Below are 23,368 nucleotides of genomic sequence, written 5' to 3'. Positions count from 1 at the left end.
AGAGGATGGGCTAAATGGGTGTGAATAAAAAGTTAGAAAAGTGTGACAGAGGAGGTTATGTGAGATAAAGACAGGGAGGGGAAGGACTGAGAAGAGAATGTGTGACACTCATGCATTTAGGAAACGAAGTGGGATGAATGATAAAAAAGAGTTCAACAGTGTAGCTCTGAGAGCAGAGGATGGTGTGGGACAAAGACGACAGCAAGAGCAATTGTTAGGGAAGAGAATACTAGGTGGATGCCTAGCTTGCCACTAGAAGGGAGTGTCATATTTCCAGTAGGAGCAGCAAATGTGGCACCATTGTTAGAGTGGATGGTACAATTTGTTTTTACTTTGAACTAGGGATGGCAAATGTCCTTGGACTGGCCCAAGGTGGTGCAGATGGAGATAGCAGTAGAGACAAGAAAGAGAGGTAGTATGTGAGTGGTAGAGAGTGTGAGAGAATGGAAACATGAGAAAAATGCAACAAAGGTATCTATAATAGTTCAAATAAAGATAGAAGAGGGTGAGAGAGGGGCAGGTGTGAACGAAGAGCTTGGGGGTATTGACCATAAGAGAAAAGGCTGAAAAGACAAATGAAGGTGAAACAAAAGAAAATGATAGTAATGTAAGGCAAAAAGGTGCACGCGATGGGATAAAAGGGAATGACAAAGAGGGAAAAGATAGGAAGGGAGAAAATGGATAGGGGTAGAGGCCTGATAGAGAAAGTGAATAAGAGAACGGAATAGCTTATAAAGAATGAGGGATATAGAGACACGTAGCGCAAAGGGTGGAGAAAAACAAAAAAGCAGCAAGGAGGTGTGTATTTTTGGGTTTCTTTTACCATTTTACTTAAAATAGACCATACTGGACACATTTCAGTCCCCCCAGCTCTCTTCACTCTCAGAGGAAGAGAAATATCATCTCAGTACTGTTATATGAAGAGCCCAGCCTTTGACAATTGTTCATGAGAATGACAGCAGTTGGACTTAAATGAAATACTAGCAACACGACTGCAGGATAGGACATCAGGAGTTACAGCAGGTCTCCGAGTGAATGCAGAAGGACTTTCAGGATGCTCACATGAATATCACCTTAGTGAGAATGGTGTCAGAATGTGTATATTCACTTACTCATCCATTTATACATTCCTCTTGATGAGTTAAGCACCCGCTCCACACATCTGTCTGTAACCTACATGTCACTCAAAGCTTGCAGTGCTCCTACCTGATTTGTATGTGATCTTTCATGGGGAGAGCTTGTACCACTGCTGTTCTAGCTGTACCTGTCCTCGGACAGACAGAATCTTGCAGTTTCTACCCAAGAAAGGCCTGTTCTATGAAGAAGGTATGTTTCCACCACTGTTGCCCATTCTGTGAAAAAGTGAAGGATATATTGAATGCACTTGCCAAACATTTCCTATGTATAAGGAACTGTTTGACAATATTTGATGTGAGAAAACAAGACCTGCAGTCCCCAGAACTATTTTCGGTCCCTTTAGCGAACTCCTTGCTGGTTTTGCCCCCCCCCCCCCCCTTTGTCTGTCGGGGACCCTGCCCACCCTTGTGGTGATGCTCCCAAGATACCTTCCTGTGGACCCCGGTGCTGACCCAGTAATCCGCCTCGTTAGCAAGCTCTCTGGGGTCAGTGAGCTTACTATCAACCAGGGGTGGATGGTGCATAGGGGCGAATGGGGCGTTGCCCCACCAGCCTCCGGACGACGAGGATCGGGGTCGGAGCGGAGGAAGACAAGACACTAAGACAGTCAGACACCTTGAAACAGTGTACTTAGCACTGCAGTGCAGCCCAGCCTTGTTGTACAAACACACACACACCCTGCGCATGACGTGTGGTGGACGTTCGTTCGATTTCAATATCGCCCAAGTCACGCATGTGCAGAGTGTGTCTGTGAGGCAGTGGTGAGGGCAAGCAGGCGCTACCTGAAGCAGCTGGTTTTCCAGGACTTCGGTCGGATTTTCGGCTCGCCCTGATCTGACGTAGTCACGTAGCTCAGCTCAGAGAACATTTTTCTAGTTCTAAGATCCCGCCTCCTCCCCTGACTGGATGACGCGAAGGCGCCAAAGCGGCGGCGCACCCCGGCACAGGAACACATAGCAGATGCGGCGCGGACCCGGCGGTCAGGTAAGTGTCCCCGTTTTTTTATTAACTGTATTTTTAACCCCACCCTCCCCCCGCGACCCCCCCCTGCCTCACGCGACCCCCCCTGCACATATTGCGAGCCTCGAGATCTGGCAGTAATGAAAAAGGGAACACGCCATGTTGGTGGCTTGGCTGCCCCTCCCACTGCGAGGGAGTAAATGCCGCTGGCACCGACGGGCCTTAGACAGCACGGTCCGATTGCTGCTTGGCCTAGACAATGTGCCATCAGGCAGACGTCCCACGAGCTATTTATAGAGGCCAAGATACGCAAGTTGTTTCTATCAACCCTCATGCTAATTAGCCCGGAGGCGCGCAGTGGCTGCACGCGGATGCCATGTAAGAGATTACCTGCCAGGTCATGTGGGGATGCTGTTGCTGGGAGAACGGGGTCACCGTAGTGATGCACTTGTGAAAACTGCACATCACTCGGTGTCGTCAGCCGGGCCTCGGAGTAACAGGGCGCACAGGCAAGAGAGGGAGAGGTTCTCCGCTACAAATGGCCTCTGTAATAACCCCTGGTGCCCTGGGGATGTCACACGAGATCTGGATCAGCCGGGACACCCACAGTCGGGATTAAACGGGGGCCTTGTTTATCCAATTTTACAATAAGGCACTAAGAATTCTGAGCGCGCGCACTGATGATACAGTGCATGAAGGATGCTCCCTTAAGGGTATATGATTAACTCAGAAGACACTTGTCACTACGCCGCATCGAGGGTGTATAATTTTCGATTTCTCTTTTAACTCGATTTGAGACACTTCTAAAGCTGAAAGTATTTACACAGAGCACTTCAGAGATCGGCAGAATTCAGCAAAGTCCCAGCCCCTGCCTCAGGGGTCTCACACACCTACATCCCACCCCATTTGTGATGCTCTGACTCCAGCATCCCCCTTGTAGGTAGCCCGAGGCGCTTCAGGGAGAAGCCCTGCGGTGCCCAGTCTTACCTGTCAATCAGGCTTCACCTGACCCGCTTCCAGCTCGTCTCAGGGTGGTGTGGGGCCAGGAACCTTACGGACCCCACCTCACTCTGACGAGACGGGAGGGATGAGGTGAAGAAGACTCAGGCTTAAAGCTGAAGCCTGCACAGTGCACAGTAATGTGCATTGCAGGCTTCACCTAGGATTCCTGCTCCAGTGCCTGAGGCAGGCTCAGCGGTGTGCCTGTTCTGAGGGCCCATGGACCAGTAGCCGAGGAGTTAAAATGCAGAGGCGCAGCCTGTTGAAAGTAAGTAAAAAAATGCATGTGTGTGTGAGTGGCTGTGAGTGTGTGAGTGCGTGCATGTGCACGTGTATGTGTGTGTACTTGCGAGCCTGATGCTTGCCAAGGCATACTAAAGATAATAATTGCCATGTGGGTTATACATGGCAAAATGCTGGCGTTGGTATGGTATGTTAAGGTAATTCTTGACGTGTGGGACACTTATGGCAAAATGCTGGCATACTGGAGGAATTTCTTGCATATGGGGCATCCATAGGAAAATTCTGTCTCTGGCTTACTACAAGTAATTCTGGGCATGTGGGAAACTCGTGGCAAAACACTGGATTGGGCACACTGGACAATATTCTTGGCATAAGAGCAACCCATGGCAAAATGCTGGAACTGGCCTATTGGTGGTAACTCTTAGCATGGGTACTACTCATGGCAAAATGCTAGAGCTAGTATATTAGAGGTCATTTATGACATAAGGGGCCCCACTGGCATAAGGCTGGCACACTAAAGGTAATTTTACACGACTAGCAACATGCTGGTGCTAGCATGCCGGACATCATTCTTGGCATGATTAATGTGGAGCGGGGCAGGGGCAGACAGCCATGGTAAAATGCTGGCACCGACATATTGCAGGTACATTTTGGACACAGGTCATCCATGGTATATGGATGGCGAGAATGGCAAAATTCTGGCACAGGCAGTAATCATTGCCATAAAGAGGCACCCATTTAATATGGGGTGGGGGCACCTAAGACAAAATGCTGTCCTTGGCACAATATGGGGAATTATGGGCTTTCAGGGGTGGGGAGAACCCACTGCACATTTGGGAAAAACTTAAGTTAATTTAGGAAGGCTCAGGCTTCCTTGGCTTGACACACTATAAAAGTACTTAAATATTTAATGAGTGGCCTTTTACAGCCTATGGCTTCTGGGCAAATTCAGGTGAAAAATGTTTGTAAAATAAATGCACTATCTGACAGTTTTTCCCAAAATTTGACAGGGAAAACAACCTCACCAATCCCCTACCTTATCTCTCTTTAACCACTCCCAGCCCTCCTAGTAGTCCAGCTGGCTGGCTTAATTCACTTGCTGGAGTTCAAGGAAAAAATTACACCCTACCACTTCCACAGATCACCAGCCGCCACTGCTATCAACTAGGTGTTGGCGCAGATCTGGAAAGCAAAGACTGAACCCCTGCTCTGTTGAAAATAAATTATACAGCCCCTGATAATCTTTTACCTCACTGCCCTTCACTCAACCATCCAGTGCCTTGAAAAAGAATCCACACAATCCACCAATGTCTCTTGGAAATCTTCTGACTATACCTGAATTTCTTCTTGTATTTCTCTGGGGTCAGACCAAACTTTCTGATTTGGGCTTCGTTCATGGGGTGGTACCTCATCCTGTCACTCTCTTCTGGGGCCAGTAGGAGTGTCCCTCCCCTCACTAGGGGTATCTCTGGTGGATGACCATTCTAAGGGCACGATTCACGAAGGTAAACTGAGACGAAAGTATAACTTTATGACTTTCGGTATTCACAAAGAGCATTTACGTGTAGTAAAATTAGACTTTTGTCTCAGTTTAACATAAGTTTTGGTCTTAAGTTTACCTGAGACCAAAAGTCTAACTTGACTATTCGTACATATTATATTCTTCTGCCCAGCTTATAGCATAGCTCGGAAATACTGGCTTATCCCTCTCCTTAAAAATCTAGGTTTCAGGAATTTCGCACCAGCATATAAGATCTTAAAGACAGATTTATCGGCCCCTACTGTATTTGCAGTTGCTAAATTCCTAACATCAATGTGGTTTATTCGCAGTTACCATATTAAGTTTAACATGATTGCATGTACATCTTGAACGTTTTTAGTTGATTGTCTCACAACCTTTGTATTCTATTCATATGTATCTTTTTTTCTTTTACTGTAGAATTTATAATTGTATATGTTGCATTCTTTTATGGTCCTAGTGACCGAAATAAAGATTAAGATGATGATGGTATTCGTAAAAGCCCTTTGTGAATACAGTAAGTCATTAAGATCGACTTTCGTCTTAGTTTACCTTTGTGAATTGGGCCCATAGGGGGGGATAATGTAGCCATCCTGTTTGCAAAATACCCCAGTGTTTATTGTTCGCTTTTGTGATCTTGTTGGATTGTGGGGTGAATGATGTCACACATGTGAGAATTGCAATGACAACAGTTGATGGACAGAATGCAGAACAATGTCATACATTCACACCAGTACAGAGATCTGGACCTCAATCCATCATTTCTTTGCTCACCATGCCGTTCCAGTTTGAACCCAGCCATATGCAAATCAGTCTTGACCCTGTGCCTGCATTCTTGACCCTGTGCCTGCATTCTGTCCATCAATAGTTCCTTTTGCATTTGTCACCCCGAGTGGGACGGGTATGCGCAGACGTGAGTCCCGTGCTCTCCATGCCGCTGGAATCCAGCTATCCTGGCTGAAGAGGGGTGAAACCCCGAAACCGGTCCTAGGATGCTTGTTTCCAGTCCAGGGAGGACCTGGCCTGGAAGTTCGGGCTGGACTGTTCCCATTGGGCACAGGGTCAAGACTGATTTGCATATGGCTGGGTCCAAACTGGAATGGCATGGTGAGCAAAAAAATTATGGATTTAGGCCCAGATCTCTGTACTGGGGTGAATGTATGACATTGTTCTGCATTCATTCTGTCCATCAATAGTTCTTTTTGCATTTGTCACCCCGAGTGGGACGGGTATGCTCAGACGTGAGTCCTGTGCTCTCCATGCCACTGGACTCAAGCTATCCTGGCTGAAGAGGGGTGAAACCCTGATACCGGTCCTAGGATGCTCGTTTCCAGTCTAGGGAGGACCTGGCCTGGCAGTTCGGCTGGACTGTTCCCATTGGGCACAGGGTCAAGACTGATTTGCATATGGCTGGGTCCAAACTGGAATGGCATGGTGAGCAAAAAAACGATGGATTTAGGCCCAGATCTCTATACTGGGGTGAATGTATGACTTTGTTCTGCATTCTGTCCATCAATAGTTCTTTTTGCATTTGTCACCCCGAGTGGGACGGGTATGCGCAGACGTGAGTCCCGTGCTCTCCATGCCACTGGAATCAAGATATCCTGGCTGAAGAGGGGTGAAACCCCGAAACCGGTCCTAGGATGCTTGTTTCCAGTCCAGGGAGGACCTGGCCTGGCAGTTCGGGCTGGACTGTTCTCATTGGGCACAGGGTCAAGACTGATTTGCATATGGCTGGCTCCAAAGTGGAATGGCATGGTGAGCAAAAAAACGATGGATTTAGGCCCAGATCTCTGTACAGGGGTGAATGTATGACATTGTTCTGCATTCTGTCCATCAATAGTTCTTTCTGCATTTGTCACCCCGAGTGGGATGTGTATGCTCAGACGTGAGTCCTGTGCTCTCCATGCCACTGGAATCAAGCTATCCTGACTGAAGAGGGGTGAAACCCCGAAACCGGTCCTAGGATGCTTGTTTCCAGTCCAGGGAGGACCTGGCCTGGCAGTCTGGGCTGGGCTGTTCCCATTGGGCACAGGATCAAGACTGATTTGCATATGGCTGGGTCCAAACTGGAGTGGCATGGTGAGCAAAAAAACAATGGATTGAGGCCCAGATCTCTGTCCTGGGGTGAATGTATGACATTGTTCTGCATTCTGTCCATCAATAGTTCTTTTTTCCCTTGAATTTCACGCATGTGAGAATGTCATCCTTAGTCTTAATGTTTGTTTCTAGGAGGGAGTTCCTGTTGTTGTTATGAGCTCTCTTACATGCCCTCTTTACTATATGTGCCGGATATTGGCGTGTTTCAAGGTTGGTAGTCAGACTCTCCGTCTGTTGATCATAGTCCGACAGGGCACTACAGTTTCGTCGTAGGCTTAAGAACTGGCCGTAAGGCAAATTATCCCTAAGATGTTTAGGGATAATTCACACAATCCAACAAGATCACAAAAATGATCAAGAAACACTGGGGTAGTTTGCAAACAGGAGGGCGACATTGTCCACCCCTTAGATTTTCATTTAAACGAACATGGAACCTAAGAGACACTATTGTCCATACAAGACCCAAACCAGTACATAGACAAACACAAACATCCCAATGGGGTCTTCCACCTGTACCTGGACATTTTCCATGTGGGTCCTGTTCGGTCTGTACATTCACGAAAACATCCAAAACATTCAAAACAATACAACTCAGCGAACATCAAACCTGGACACAAAGATCCCATTCGAACTGTAACTCCACATATTGCATTTATCTGACCACTTGCTCATGTAACATGTGTTATGTGGGCATGATGATACGCATGATCAAGATAAGAATAATGGAACACCGCAGCAACATACACTGCAAAAGAATGACAACCAAACTGAGCACCCACTTTATTGAGAAACCACACTCTCCAGACCAACTTCACTGAACAGTTTTGGAAATACATCCACATGCGACTAAAGACTACTTGTTCCAAAAGGAACAACGTTGGATCTTCTGCTTATCTACTCATATTACAGGTTTGAATGATGATATTCCCTGGGGAGAGATTTGCAATTAATACCCAGTAAAATCATGTAACAGTGGTGACCTGCCTTTTTACATCCTGATATGTTCATCTATCACTGCTGCCATGTACATATATGACCTCACTCCCAGTAAGAATGGTCTGCCTGTGAGCTCCGTGTACGTCTATGACACATTTCAAATAAACCTGCATCCTGTATCTTGTTTGGTAAATATGCACTTAGACAGACTCCCATATCAACATTACGTTCCTCTCAACCTCCCCTTTACCGGTCCAACATGGCCCCTTACATACAGATCTTAGTAGGGCCATTCGGCCATCACTATATGACTATTTTAGATCACTACTAACCGTAGAGGACACTGTTGTAGATATGGTAGGCAGTCCAGGTAGATTTCCATGTAGATTTATTATAAGCAAGATGTTACAAGGTTGAGAGCCCCACCAGGAGCATCCTCCCTGCTGCTCAGCCCTTACTCCAACTGACACTCTCTCTCATCCAACATTCCATAACCAGCTCTCACACCAACATTCCACTCCACAGGCACACAGGCTGAGCAGCAGGTATAACACACACTCACTGGGTTCTACCTATACATATATCGCACACGGGCTTGTGGGTCCCTTTATTCGGTGCCAGTAAGCTCTATGGCCCTAGGGATTAATAACAATAGTACGATCTTTTGAACCTAGTGTGATCATCAGGGATGCTTGTAAAATCTAGATGGGTATTGTTGCTTCTTAGATCATTCCGACATGGCCCCTGTAATACCAAGAGCCTGTTGATACGTGATTGTGCCGTTTACCAATGGCTGCTACAGTTACGAGAATTCAAGATGGTGCCCGTTTTTGCCTCACTGCCCGAACCTTACATGATCTAGTAGCCCTTACCGCCCGGCACTTCATATACTACTTGCATGGGTACGTTGCCACTCGAGCCAAGCTGAGCAACAGGTAGGTGGTACGCATCCGCGACGATCCTTTTCCATAAGAACAATCCTGGGTGTCTTTACTTTCTCTCTCGACATGAGAGTTATTGGGATTCTGTTTATTGTTTATTGCTCTCCCCTGTTCTAGGCGGAAGGACGCTTCAGCGCAACTCCGCACCGGCACATTGCAGCCCCTTATACTGCATGCAGCGGTGAGTTACCAACTAACTATTACAGAAGCTTCGCTTGTAAACCACAGCACCAAGCGACATGCTCTTTGTTTTGGTCTCTTCTATAAGTGTGATATATTGTGTAAATAGACTTATATGTTTGGCCCGTACACAGGCTCTGATACCGCGCCTCATGACTCAGCATATAGCGAAATGTACTCCTCTCCTTGGAAAGAGGTTCACGATATAGCGTATAGGCTGCATTTACCACTGCTATCCAGTACGAATAGAACTTGGGCAGGCAATGATTGTCATGGAAATGATTAAACCGCATGACCTTCTGACAACGAGTAAGAAATACACTTATTTAAACCACGTGTGTCACCGATGTATTTTAGATGTATTTTCTTCATTCCCATGTATGGTAATCTTGTGCTGTGTTGAATTGTAATGGCTGGCCTCACAAGAACATTCATGGTACGGGTCCTAGTCAGTTGACCAGGTTTTGAGCACTATTGAAAAGCATGCTATCACTGGGCATGCACACCCATGAGCATTGTTAATATTTTGTAGAAAGTGGACCCCACTTTTTAGCGAACTTCCCTGTTCCCCTTGTCTTCCCCTTCCCCTCCTCTCTCCCCTCTTCTAGGTCGGTACTTTCATCTGCTTTAAGGTACACAATTCCCTTTCAGCGTCTGGGACAACCAGGTACCAAGTTACACTGGAACATTCTGCTGTTCATCTTGGAGTAGTTTTATGGTTATTCCATGGTCCTGAAGAATTGCCCGGATCTTACTAGACTTAGTGGCAAGAAACATGTTGACCTGCACTCACACCTAAGAGCCGACGTGGTCCATTATGACTACTGTAGCTCACACTTATTTTTAATATAACCTAGGGTATTGTAACAGTAAAGTTCCTTTAACGTACCTTTAGAATTAGTTTTAACACACCCTTCACCACACTACTCATGCATTAGACCCTCACAACAACATCCACACTTTACAGACGGCAGATCAAAAGACCTCCGGCAAAGAGACCCCCCTGCGGGGCCCGTTGGACATTGCAGCGCCAGCCCAAGGAGGAGCTGCCCAATGATGAAGCATGACACCCCTTGGGGTGTGTGAGGGCCCTTGCTCCTGAAGGATCAGATCCCCCGGACTTGACTCCTTCAGGGCTTTACCGACCTTCCTTTACCAGGAACTGCACACTTTTCAGTTTTTCAGTCTTTACTAGGGGTGTGTGTGCTGGACCTTCATTAGCCCGGTGTCCCTCCTTTTGGTTAAAAATACATAAACAGAGTACTTATTTATTATTTCATTATATAATATTGTAGTAACCTATTTTGAATTAGAAAAATAATGTAACAATAAATTGTATTATTAACTTTTATTTAAAAAAATTACATTTTAATTAATTCTATATATCACTTTTAATCATATTTAATGCATACTAAAACATATTTGTTTAGGCATTTTAATTTAAATTTAAGACAAATAATTCTAATTTAATTCAATTTAGTTCCATTAACTGCAGTTTTAATTCAAAATAGATGTAATAGTGCTGTGGCAATTATTTATATCATTCTACATTTCAAGTAAATATATACTTTACATTTACATTAATATTCAAACATTTTTTTGTAATTTATTAAAGTTAAAGCTTTTTTTTATTCTTCCCTACACTTTGACTTGTGGCAATCTTTGCCCTGACTATGGAGTTTCCCTATAGTAAAATTATAGGATTTTATTTTTATTTAACTCAAAAATAAATATCACAAATATATTATTATGTTAAAGATTAATGTTAATTCATTTTGTATATTTACTTTACATATAAAACACATTTTAAAAAAATGTTACAGTACTAATAAATTAATTTTGAGTTAAAATATTAATGAATTAAAATAAATTCAATTTAATTATAAATATGTGTCTGAACTTTGAACCGAAAATCTTATTTCCACCTAGAGAAAAAATAATATTTATTTTAATGTGCAGGAATAAAGATATAGGTGTCGATTCCGATCCGTTTAAAATATTCCACGTACGAATCGTATCCGGATTTTTTTACGTACGAATCGTACAAGTCCCGTACAAACTGGCAAGTACGATTCGTATGTAAAAAACTCCATAGGAATCGCATTGGGAAAATTCCCCGACACGTCCTCGGGTCGGAAAAAGTGTCCGACACGTCCCCGGACAGTTGTACGTACGGATCGGGAAACCGAAGTCCGAACGCGCAAGTACGATCCGTCCCGTCCGTCCGAATGCACAACTGTAAAGTAAAAACACCGTACGGAGCGAACCTCTATAGCAACCATGGAGACGTCCAAACATGTGCCCGCATACGCGCCGAACTCCCCCCCAGCCCCCCCGTATGTACACGCCGGACCCCCACCCCACCCGTGTATGTACGGAGCGTACCCCCACCCCACCCGTGTATGTACAGAGCATACCCCCACCCCACCCGTGTATGTACGGAGCGTACCCCCACCCCACCCGTATATGTACGGAGGGTACTCCCACCCCCGTATGTACGGTGCGGACCCCCAGCGTACATACGGGGGTGGGGGTACGCTCCGTACATACACGGGTGGGGTGGGGGTCCGCACCGTACATACGGGGGTGGGGGTACACACCGTACATACGGGGGTGGGGGTACGCTCCGTACATATGGGGGTGGGGGTACGCTCCGTACATACGGAGGTGGGGGTACGCACCGTACATACGGGGGTGGGGTGGGGGTACACTCTGTACATACGGGGGTGGGGTGGGGGTACGCTCCGTACATCCGCGGGGGGCTGGGGGGGTGTTCGGCACGTACCGGGCCCCCTTTTCCTCACGCTTCGCGGCATACTTAGCTTTTCCGGCACTTTTTGGGTGCCGTAAAAATATTGCCGTCCGGAGTGCTGTCGGTACGAATCGTACTTGCTGGTACGTAAAAAGCTGCCTAACTCCGTCCGCATGTCGCGTATGCGCTGTCCCGGATCACATTCGGATGTATTTTTGTGTCGTCGGTGTTTTGTACGATTCGTACGGAAATGATGTTTCCATACGAATCGTACTTTCATGTTTGTACGGTCTTTTTCCCGGGTACGAGTCGGACTGAGAAAACGCTCCGTCCGACGATTCGTACCCGGTTTCTCCAGGATCGGAATCGGCACCTAAATGTGTTGTATAGAATTAATTAAAATTAATGTAATTATTTTTAAGAAATGTATTACAATAAATACCTAAAGTAAACAATAAATATATACTATTTGTTATGTATTTTATATTCATTTATATTTGTATCTATTTTAAATTATGTCATTTACTTTAACAATATTTCCTATGGGGTTTTATTTTAAGTCCCTACCGCCATTATTTTCTTTGTGTGGGTGTTGCAATACTCGTGGCTGGCCATGTGTAGTGCTGGACTTACTAATGCTTTTTTCTAGTAGTAATTTACATTCGGGGTTTGTGAATTACAAAAAGTAGTGAATTTAATTAAAAGCATAAACTTATTCAAAGGTGTAAGTTCCCTGTTTGAACCACGCCCTATGACCATATCATAAATCTTCTTCACATCAATATTCCCAACTCATCCTTCCTGCTAAGCTCAATTTAGCTCCAAAGAGTCCTATTTGAGTTTAATAGATGGTGCACGCCTGCATACTTTTTCTGAACAATAGAACCAATGTCCAGCAAAGAAACAAGAGCTGCTGTTTTGGTTTGCAAGTCAGCAGGCAATGCGAGTGAAGGTTGAATGTGGCTTGCATATTTTTAACTGTTTTAAATAATTTAATTTAATTTAACAATATTTCCTATGGGGTTTTATTTTAACTCCCTACCTCCATTATTTTCAATGGGTGGGTGTTGCAGTACTAGTGGTTGGCCATGTGTAGTGCTGGATTTACTGTTTTCTTCTAGTAGTAACTTACATTCAGAGTTTGTGAATAACAAAAAGTAGTAAACTTACTTAAAACCATAAACATATTCAAAGGTGTAAGTTCCCTTTTTGAATCAGGCCCTATGGCCATATCATAAAGCTTCTTTACATCAATATCCCCAACCTATCCTTCCTCATGGCTAGCTAAGCTCAAGTTAGCACCAAAGAGACCTATTTGAGTTAAATAGATGGTGCTCGCCTGCATACTTTTTCTGAACAATAGAACCAATGTCCAGCAAAGAAACAACAGCTGCTGTTTCCGTCTGCAAGTCAGCAGGCAAGACGAGTGAAGGCTGGATGTTCCTTGCATCTATCCTTTAGCAAGGCAAGGTGATTACGCCTTCTGTATGACCATGAGTCTTGAATCTCTCCTAACAAGTTCATCTCCATCTAATAAAGCTCTGTTCTAGTTTATATATTGTGTCTGAAAATTGTTGAACATTTTTAAAATAACCAATTAGTAGTAAAGCCCTTCTAACCTTTCACTTTCATATATTACATTCTGCTTATTGTTTAAAAACGATAAGCGAGAAGTCAGGATATCAATTTCTATGAAGCCTTGGTCAGTTTTTTAAACTCAATTACTGGAAAGATAATTTAAATCATCCAGAAACAAAACATGAATACATTCACGCAAGCTGAAATATCACGCTGCAATGAATAACAACATTAATAAAAGTACATTTGTATTTGAGACATACACCTAAGTAAACAAACACATATAATTCTAAAAGAGATAATATATGATGATTATAACATGCCAATCTCACAGGCAAATTTAAGTTTGTTGGCATGCCTCCCTCCTCCATCGCCAGTTCATCTGCCCTCCATTGATGGTCCTCTATCCATTGACATTGATGTAAATGTAGGCCATCTTTTCAGTTGTCTTCCTCCAATCAATCAATCAATCAATCAATCAATCAATCAATCAATCAATCAGTCGTTTGTTAAGCACGACTACTCACCCGTAAAGGTCTCAAGGTGCTGGGGGGGTGGGGAGGGGGGTTAGCAGGCTCCAGTCCATCAAGGGGGAGGTCTGTCGAAGAGACAGGTTTTGAGGTTTCTTGCGAAGATGGGGAGCAATGTTGTCTGTCTGAGGTGGAGCAGAAGGGTGTTCCAGGCTCGGGCCGCGAGGAAGGAGAAGGAGCAGCCTCCCGATCTGGTCTTTCTGGTGTGGGGAACCACGGCGTAGGAGAGTTGGGCTGATCGTAGGGTCCTCTGGGGTGCGTGAAATTTGAGTCGTCTGTTCAGGTATGCTGGTCCGGTGTTGTGGAGGACCTTGTGGGCGTGAGTGAGCATCTTGAAGGTGACTCTAGCTTCGATGAGGAGCCAGTGGAGTGTGCGCAGGTGCTGGGAGATGTGGCAGTGTCTTGGCAGGTCGAGGACCAAGGTGTGATAGACAGCCCATTAGGAAAGAGCATGGCAATGGTGGAAAGATAAACATTTGGTGAATATCCATCAAAATTAAACAGATGAACCCTCAAAAAAACCTGATGCATAACTTACAATCACAAACATCTACTGCCTCCCCTACATTGAAGGATTCACAAACAAACAAAACCATTTACCATTTGCAACACAAACCTGTTCCACAATAGAAGCCAATGCCATGGAAGGCAGAAGAGCCCCTCACTTTTCAGTAAATTAGCTTATTGTAATATATGAAACTGTGTGCGTGAGTCAGGAACCACATTTGTTTGGGCCTCAGGTGCAGAACACAACCATTAGTCACCTTAGGGAAATGTGGCCAGAATAGGAAATAGGATGAATGCTGTACCCAATGAACGATGCTCCACAAGAGATGGCATAACTTCTAGGTGAGAGTACATTCCCTCTATGCTTCTTTCTGCCAATAGACTATGGATACAAGTGGTAAGTCTTCCAGGCCTCTCGATCTCTATACCTGAGAGTGCAAGGTGTCGTAAATATACTACACTGAAGGCATTGTGGGCATTGGAGGCAGACTGGATAGTGATAAGTGTAAGATGTCTTTATATTTGGTGGACTATACCTTCATTTGGGGAGACTTATTTCCTTTATGTAAGAGTAAACAATAGAGCAACATACTCTTCCACATGTGGTCTCTTTTAAGTCAGAGAACTCCATGGGTTACATTCTCTAAGTTTCCATTTTCACCATCCTGAGAATATACACATATATAAGGCATTAAGGTAACTAATTAATTCCAGGTTTTCATGGACACAGGTCTTATTTTGACTTTAGCACAGAGGCACTATGCTTCAAATATAGCATACTACTCTGTTCAATTAAATATTGAAACACCAGTACAATTAAGAGTTTGAAAAACAGTCATGTTTTTACTGGTGAAGCTTACTCCTGCTCTATAGATGGAAATTTAAGATAGAATGTCTTGTGTCTTTAAACAATAGAGATCACAAAATCCTACATTTTCATTGGACGTGTTTCAAATAAATAATGAACATTTTTGGGACTGGTAGGGAAAGACTGTTCTATACAAACTGGAATATTTGCAAATAACCCACACATGCTGTGCCTACACTCCAATGGCACTTCATAAATAAGGACTTGAGTGCTCCTATTGAACACTGTGGCTGCTCAAGAAAGCTGCATTTCCTTCTAAAGTCCTGCTGGAGCAGTACCCTAATGTGAAATCATTGTGATATCTAGCAAACAGGAGCAGAAATAAAATTATGGATTGTTTTTCTCCCACAAGGATAGCAGGGGCAAATAATTTCGCAATCTGGGGGAATATAGGATTTGGTGTCAAACTTTAAATAAAAACAAAAACTTCAAGACATTAAAATAGTATCCACGATACTCTGTTTGGATGTATGTAGATGTAAAAATGTTAACCCTACAAATATAAAAGTATTACAATGATGATGCTGGAAGTTACCTGACTTAAAATCAGAACTGAAACGAGTTTAGGAATTTAATTGTGGGTTAATTGTCTCCTTAATTCATATAAAAAAAAACCTTACTAATATTGAATAGTGCCTATGTTTTCCTATATTAGACATCCTAAATTTCATACATAATTTCGCCAAAAAATAAGATATATTTGGCAAATTATCCAATATTACAATATTTATTATGCCACATGTAAGTAGATTACACCATATATATTTTCTTAAAGGAAAAACAATCCCATTGCACACTTACTATGTTTGCCTCATCAACATAAAGCACCATTAGCCTAACATATTGACAGGCAGCCTGTAATGAAAGTCTACAGCCATCTATTACTTTGGTTAAAAACCTTTTAGTCCAATACTCACTTTAGAATCTATAACTACAGGGACACCATTCATAAACATTAATGTTTGTAGTTTCCACATCAACATAGAAGATGCACTCAGCAATGTTAGCAACAGTGTTGTCTAAATTGCTTAAGTTCCATAATATTTTACATAATTTTAAAAAATGTAGAGGAGGAATTTCTGTTTCATGTATTAAACATGTTGTGGGTGTGCTGTCGTCAGGAAAAAGAAGTTTATATAACGTTGTTAATCTATAATATTGTATATAGCTTATCATTCACATTGAACATAAGAACCCTGTCCCCAAATATTAATAGATGTCTAAATGAGCTACAAATATTAGAAATTTAATGAAAATGTATTTTTATGAAAACCAACCATTAATTCAAAGTTTGTATGCGTGCAGTAAAAACTGTCTATTTAAAAATTAAAATATAAATAATTGTTCAAAAATATATATCAGATATATACATGTGAAGAATACATGTTATTAATGGAAAACAAATAGCAAAACAATATACATTTTGTACTCCTTTTTTTCTTTTGTAGGGGCTAACCAAGGTTAGAGGGCTCTGAGTCAACACGACTGTCCACCAGTGGCGGCTCCTCGAGGGAGTGCTGTCGGGAGATGGGCGGTGAAGGGGCAGGGTGGGGGGTAGTAAACTCCGGCATACTGCTGAACGGAGTTAAGTAAATAAATAAAACGAATTACATTGCGCGCGCTGCAACGCCAAATGGCGATGCAGCACGCGCAATGTAATTCGTTGTATTTATTTATTTATTTACTTAACTCCGTTCTGCCGTATGCCTGAGTTTACTGCCCCCACCCAGCCCCTCCCCCGCCCTGCCTCACCACCCCGCAGCACTCCCTTGAGGAGCCGCCACTGCTGTCCACATCATTTTCAAAAGAAAAATCACATGCCTAGAGTGGGAGCAATAGCCCTCCTGCCACATCATACTTCCATCATGAAACACCATGGCCATCATGTTTATATTGTCTACCCACAATCACTCTCACCTGCCCCATCAATGCTACGGTATCCATTAGTGTCCTGTCTTCTACTCCAACCACCACCACGGGGCCAATGCCATTCATGTGTGACATGACCACCATCATTGGCACTGTGTCCACCCTGTCTTGCCTCTTTTAACAACAAGGCAAACTGCAACATAATGTTGGCAAGACAAGGGAGACGTGGCTACAATGCAAGGGTTAAAGCACATTACCCAAGCAGGTGAGACAGGATCTACTCCTGTGGGGGGGCAGCAGGGTGTATGTGAAGATGTCAAACGTCATTGGTGTGGTAACATGGAAGGAGGAGCAGCTAACAAAATCATTACATAGCTTCAAGCACAGAATAACCTTCTAGAGAGAAACACCGATGTCAGGATGCAACAGTGTAGTATTTTATTTGATGGCTCTAAGACGCTGTCAGGAGTTATAACCTTACATCAGTTATCCATGGCCAAACTGTCCCCTACAACATCTCTGTGTGGCATGCTGAAAGAGAGCATAATATTACTACACACTTCTAACCCTGACAACCAAGATCTTGCTCCTCAGCAGCCATTATGCACAGGTCATTCTGCAGGTCCATCTGATGGCAACACTGAAAACCCCACCACTGAGAAACGAAGAACTAAAGTCATCCTGTGAGCCTTGATCTTTGGACATTTATGTCACCTTGCCCAGGTGATGGCTATACACTTTCCTAGCTTCTCTGCACTTTGACTTTAATCAACTTTAGACTATATTCTCATACTTTTCCTCTGTTACCATTACCTCATTTTCAGAAATAAAGTTTAATCTGGAAAAATGTAAATACTAATAATAAAAGCTTGACTGGTAGACAAAAATGAGTTATCTTTTTCCACGCATTACAATGATTTTAAATTAAATTTCTATACTTACCTTGATCTGAAATGTTTGTCAGCATCTGAAAATATCCTTGTACAGTTTTATTTACAATTTTTGTATTAAAAACTATTTAAAAAATGACATAATTTAAAAATGTAAGTTAGCATATTACCACAAGGTACAATGACTCACATATTATAAAATCCAATAAATGACAGTAATAACAAAAAAATTAAACATAAACACGTCACTTTCTACATAAACATTAATTATGTATATTATTTGTATTTATTGATAATGTTGTACTAAAATAGCATTGCTTTTGCAGATGTAATCAAATGCATATGCGAGGGGGGCGTGGCTTGCAGCCGCGGAAGATGGCCGCTTGCTAATCGCGCTGCGATAGCAGTCCGCGTGTAAGCCCACATATCCGTCACTATCCGATCACTGGAAGAGCACCCAAAGAGACTGGATTGCACCGGAGAGTGGTGGCGACTACATGAGGCGAGTTGCGGGCGTGTAACAGTCCCGTATGCGAAGTACCAGCGAGCGGACAGAGGTGGCTGGAAGGAGACAAGATGGGTTAGCCGGGGATCTCTGGGTAGATGCCGCCGAACCCCACTAATCTCTGTCAGTGCATCGAGGATAAACAGCGGATTGACCCCGGAGGTGCTGCGGGTGGCGAGACCAGAGAGGAAAGACAGCGGTGTCACGTTGGAGTGCGCAAGGCCTGGCCACTGAGCGGCTTGTGACGCTGCCACGCATCGGTAAGGCAGCAGCTGTAGGCTTCACCTGGTCCTGAGTCCCTCGCTGTGCGAGCGCATGGCCCGGTGCTGGTAGGCGTTAGCACCTTACTAGTAGCAGCGAACCCACACTGGGACATCACGGTTCATGAGCACTGTAGCGGGAGTGGGACGGCGGGAGTCCCCTCCCCCATTGGCCACACAAGTGATTTTGAGGTGGTGGAGGACAGGCTACACACTTGGCACCACTGGAGGGGTGCCTTTGCCTCAGATTTTACAACGGGCGCAGTGTAACTAGAAGTGCGTGCACCCCGCTATGGGAGCAGAGAGGAGAGGATTTGGTGAGGTGTGCAGCAGAGGCCTAATAAACTGTGATTGTGGGTGACCGCGTGGCCTCCTTGGTCCCCCGGCGGTGTGCTGATTGGCCTGCCGAGCGCAGACACGAGGACCTGCCAACACACACAACTTTACTCCTGGGCAGTACCTTGGGGCCAGTGTTGCGAGACCCCTGGTAGGAACTCCACCAGTGCATGGGCCTCTCCCCTGAGCTGCAGTAAGGTGCTTCTGGACAGGCATAGGGGAGGAGACGTCGCATCCCATAGTGTGGAATAGACCCTACAACAACTGGTCCTGGCAGTGGTCTGGTCGATCTTAGGAGGGCTGCAAGGCGAGGCGCCAATAAACTGTACATACCCAGACAATGTCCCTTCTGTTCCTAGAGTGCTGCTAGTGACACCTCTTCATATCCGTCATGGACCGAAATAAAGCTGCGGGTCCTGGCCAGGCCAATCAAATAGACAAGTATACCATCCCCATGGGGTGCATTGAGGGAGCGACGGGTGGTGGCCCGCAAGAAGATCCTGAGGACCAGGACCCGGACCCCTCCCTGAAGGATATAATGAGGGCCATCTGAGATTTTATGGGGACCCTAGAGATTAAATCGGACTCTGTGACGGAGGAGGTGAACCTCCTCATGCGGACTTCAGGAAAATGTCTGAGAAGGTCTCCGCGGCGGAGACGGGCATTGGGAGCATACAGTCCAAAACTAAATGGTTGGAAGACCAAGTTGCTACCTTCACGAAAAACCAAGCTGATCTACGCCCGGTTAGAAGACCAAGAAGGGAGAGCCCGGCATAATAACATCCGCGCGGTGGGTGTACCGGAGGGGATGGAAGGACCATCAATGGACTGGTTTGTAGAGGACCTGGTGCTGAACCACCTGAAGCCCAAACGTCTATCGAACTTCTTTTCTGTCAAACGGGCTCATAGGGCACTGGGGGGCAGCCTCCGACCTAGGGCACCTCCCCGCACAATCATCGCCCGCATCCTGAACTTTAGAGATAGAGATGCAATCCTGCAGGCTGCACGTGTGCATGGTGATCTTCAGCTGGAAAATGCAACCATCCGCTTCTTCCCAGACTTTACGCTCCGGGTTCTGCGTCAGCTGCGCTCCTTCGATGGAGTGAAGAAGACCCTCAGAGACCAGGGAGTGAAGTACATGATGCTCTTCCCGGCCCGAGTCAATATCCTGGATGGAGGGAAAGTGTACTTCTTTGATGCGCCGGAAGAGGCCAGCGACTGGTTAGAGGGTTGGCAAACTGTTGGTCGCAAGGGTTGACAGCAACGCCCTAAGTCACGCCAGAACGGCGAGGAGATCAAGTTCGAGGATGGGCGGCCATCTGGCAGCCAGAGGCTGGAGTAGCAGACAGTTAAGTGACCCTGGGGCGGCACGAACATTGCGGAGTTCCCAAGTTGCCTTTAAGTGTGTATTTCCTAAGGGCTCTTGAACTTGGGGAGGGGGGCAGTGAATAGTGATGCTTTCGGGGGTAGAGGGCCGGCAGCCCCTCAATTGACTCTGACTGTCCATGGCCTGTGTATTCTTGTTGATGCCTCCGCTTCAGCAGGGGGTTGGGTCCCTCGGATGCTCTGATGCTGGGGGTGCCACTTGGATGTCTATAGCGTGGGCATGCAACTTTCGTTAACGGATACGTACTTCTTCATGCTGGCTGCAAGTTCCCTCACAAAGGCTTTTTCTAGGACTGTTGGGGCGACAGGCACTCTGCAAGTTTGGGTGGTGGGAGGTTGGGGACTCACCTAGCAGGGCTGCAGGGAGGGGGGTGTTCACTTGTTATAGTTTAATCGGCAGCAACGGTTATAATGGCGCTTGAAAGTAGGATTACAACTGAAATTCGTCATGGGCACACACTGGGATAAGAGCTTTACCCTACTGAGCTGGAACATAAATGGGCTCGGAGACAAGGTGAAACGCACTTTAGTCCTACAATACCTGAAACGCCACTCCCCTGATGTGGTTTTCCTCCAGGAGTCGCACCTGGTCGGTAACACTTGTAAATCACTAAACAGATGGGGGTATAGGCTAGTGGCCCACTCCGGCTTTACTTCTGGATCCAGGGGAGTGGGCATCATGATCAAAAACTCCTTCCCCTTCTCCATGCAGTCTACAAGCTCCGATGAGTGGGGCAGATACATCGCTATCACGGGGCAGTGGGAGGGCAACACACTAACCTTAATGTCAGTCTATGTCCCGCCCGGGTTACAGAACTAAACATTCACTGATCTGGGTACTCAACTGCTCTCGCTTCCTGAAGGTCTTTTACTGGTGGGAGGAGATTTCAATGTGGTGGCCTCTGACATAGGCCCCTCGTGTCGCTAGCTTCCTGACTTCCTGGAGGCCCTCGGCCTCTCAGATGTATGGAGGAGGTCTCATCCGAAGAGCATTCAGTATACCTTTTTCTCAGGGGAGCATCACAGCTTTTCTCGAATTGACTGCCTCCTTACCCCAGCGTCTCAACTCGCCCACATTCAGGAGATAGGGCACTTGGCACGGGGCATCGCCGATCACTCCCTGGTATGGGCTCGGTTGGTCCTGGGAGACATGCGGGTGGGAGCGGTCGCGCCCATCAGTCCTTGGTTTCTGCACAACCCTGTGGTTCGCAAAGAGCTCTTGCTCGACATAGACCACTACTTTCAGGAAAATCAGGGTTCGTCGAATCCCCCCAAATATTGTGGGAGGCGTTCAAATCAGTAATCAGGGGGCAGGCTGTCTCACTTATTGCAGGAGTTAAGAAAGACAAAACAAAAAGATCTTGAAACCGTGGAGGATGAGATCCTCCGGCTGGAGGGCAGTCTCGTTGGGGAAGTGAGTCTAGAAAAACTACACCTTTTGAAATTACAGAGAGACGAATATAAGGGTATTGCCACTGATAGGGCTAGAACTTGGGGGAGGGAGAGAGACGGTAGAGTGTATGAATGGGGAGACAAAGCTGGGAAGCTGCTGGCCCGGCTGGACAGGAAAGAAAGGGCCGACAGGTTTGTCCCAGAGTTGATGGACGATGCAGGCGGAACAATCACAGACCCCCATAAAAATGTTAGTGAGTTTGCCGTACATTACAGTGCAATATCTCAATCAAGCTCGTCATTCCTTGAGGAGGACTCCATGGATCTCCTACGAGATATTCGTATCCCTGCCCTCTCTTGAAGAGGATAAGAGTTTCCTTGAAAGCGACATCACCAATGATGAAATAGCCCAGGCAATCAGGAACCTCTGGTCGCGGAAGGCGCTAGGACTCAATGGACTGCCGATCGAACTTTATAAACTATGTCCAGATAAAATATCCCCGCATCTACGAGCCATGTTTGAAGAGAGTAGGAGGGTGTGGTCCCTCCCACCGGACCAGCGTCTTGCATCACTGGTCGTGATACATACAAAGGGTATACCTAGAAATAAATGTGCCTCTTACAGACCCATCTCTCTGCTTAATGCAGAACCTAAAATCCTTGTCAAACTCTTGGCCACTCGTTTCACTCGGGTGATAAGTACTCTGGTGCACCCTGACCTATCGGGCTTTATGCCCCACCGAAACACAGCCCTCAATCTGCGGAGTTTGCATGGATTGCTGGGGAGGGTTGACACCATTAAAGAGGCGGCCGTGATTGTGTCCTTAGATGCCTCTATGGCGTTTGACACCATCGAATGACCATACCTTCTTGCTGTTCTCACCAATATGGGGTTTGGGCCTGTCTTCACAGCATGGGTTAGACACCTCTACTTGGAGCCATTGGCTCAGGTGGTGGTCAACAATAAGCGATCGGACTCAGTCAAACTGAGTCGTGGTACCCGTCAGGGGTGTCCGCTGTTGCCCCTGCTATTTGCCCTCTCACTGGAGCCACTGGCAGCCTGGATCCGTAGGGACCCGGTGATTCGGGGGCTGCGGTGGCCGGCAGATTGGGAGGAACGCATCTCGCTTTATGCAAATGATATACTCCTCTACCTAGCCTCCCCCAAAATATCTCTAAGATGTGTACTGGACATTTTTACGGCCTTTGGTAAATACTCAGGGTACTCGATTAATTGGAACAAATCTCTCATATATATCCTAGGAAGTGATTCTCCTGCTCTACACAGGGACTGCCCAATGCAAATAGTTAGGAATGGCTTTCGCTACCTGGGGATCTTTGTCACCGCAGACTCTAAGCTCCGTTATGAGAGAAACCTGTTCCCGCTCTTGCAGAGACTGGACGGGATGGGAGGCCCCGAATAGCGCTCAATAAATTGGTTTTAAACTGGTACGGTGGCATAAGTCTCCCCGACATTAGG

The 23,368-nt window shown here is 45.5% G+C and overlaps 1 protein-coding gene across 1 annotated transcript in view; it reads left to right on the top strand.

Moving 5' to 3' along the window:
* Positions 1–23,368, top strand: part of LOC146805560 (uncharacterized) — a 46,378-nt gene that overhangs the window by 13,582 nt on the left and 9,428 nt on the right. Inside the window, exon 2 of the mRNA XM_085620525.1 lies at positions 8,953–9,016. Coding sequence (XP_085476651.1) covers positions 8,953–9,016 — 64 coding nt within the window. The remainder of the gene's footprint in view (positions 1–8,952; positions 9,017–23,368) is intronic.

The sequence above is a fragment of the Triturus cristatus genome, chromosome 8 (assembly GCF_964204655.1).
Source record: "Triturus cristatus chromosome 8, aTriCri1.1, whole genome shotgun sequence".
In the NCBI taxonomy this organism is placed as follows: Eukaryota; Metazoa; Chordata; class Amphibia; order Caudata; family Salamandridae; genus Triturus; species Triturus cristatus.
The sequence above is the reverse complement of the archived record's forward strand: the minus strand, read 5'-3'. Positions and strand labels throughout refer to the sequence as shown.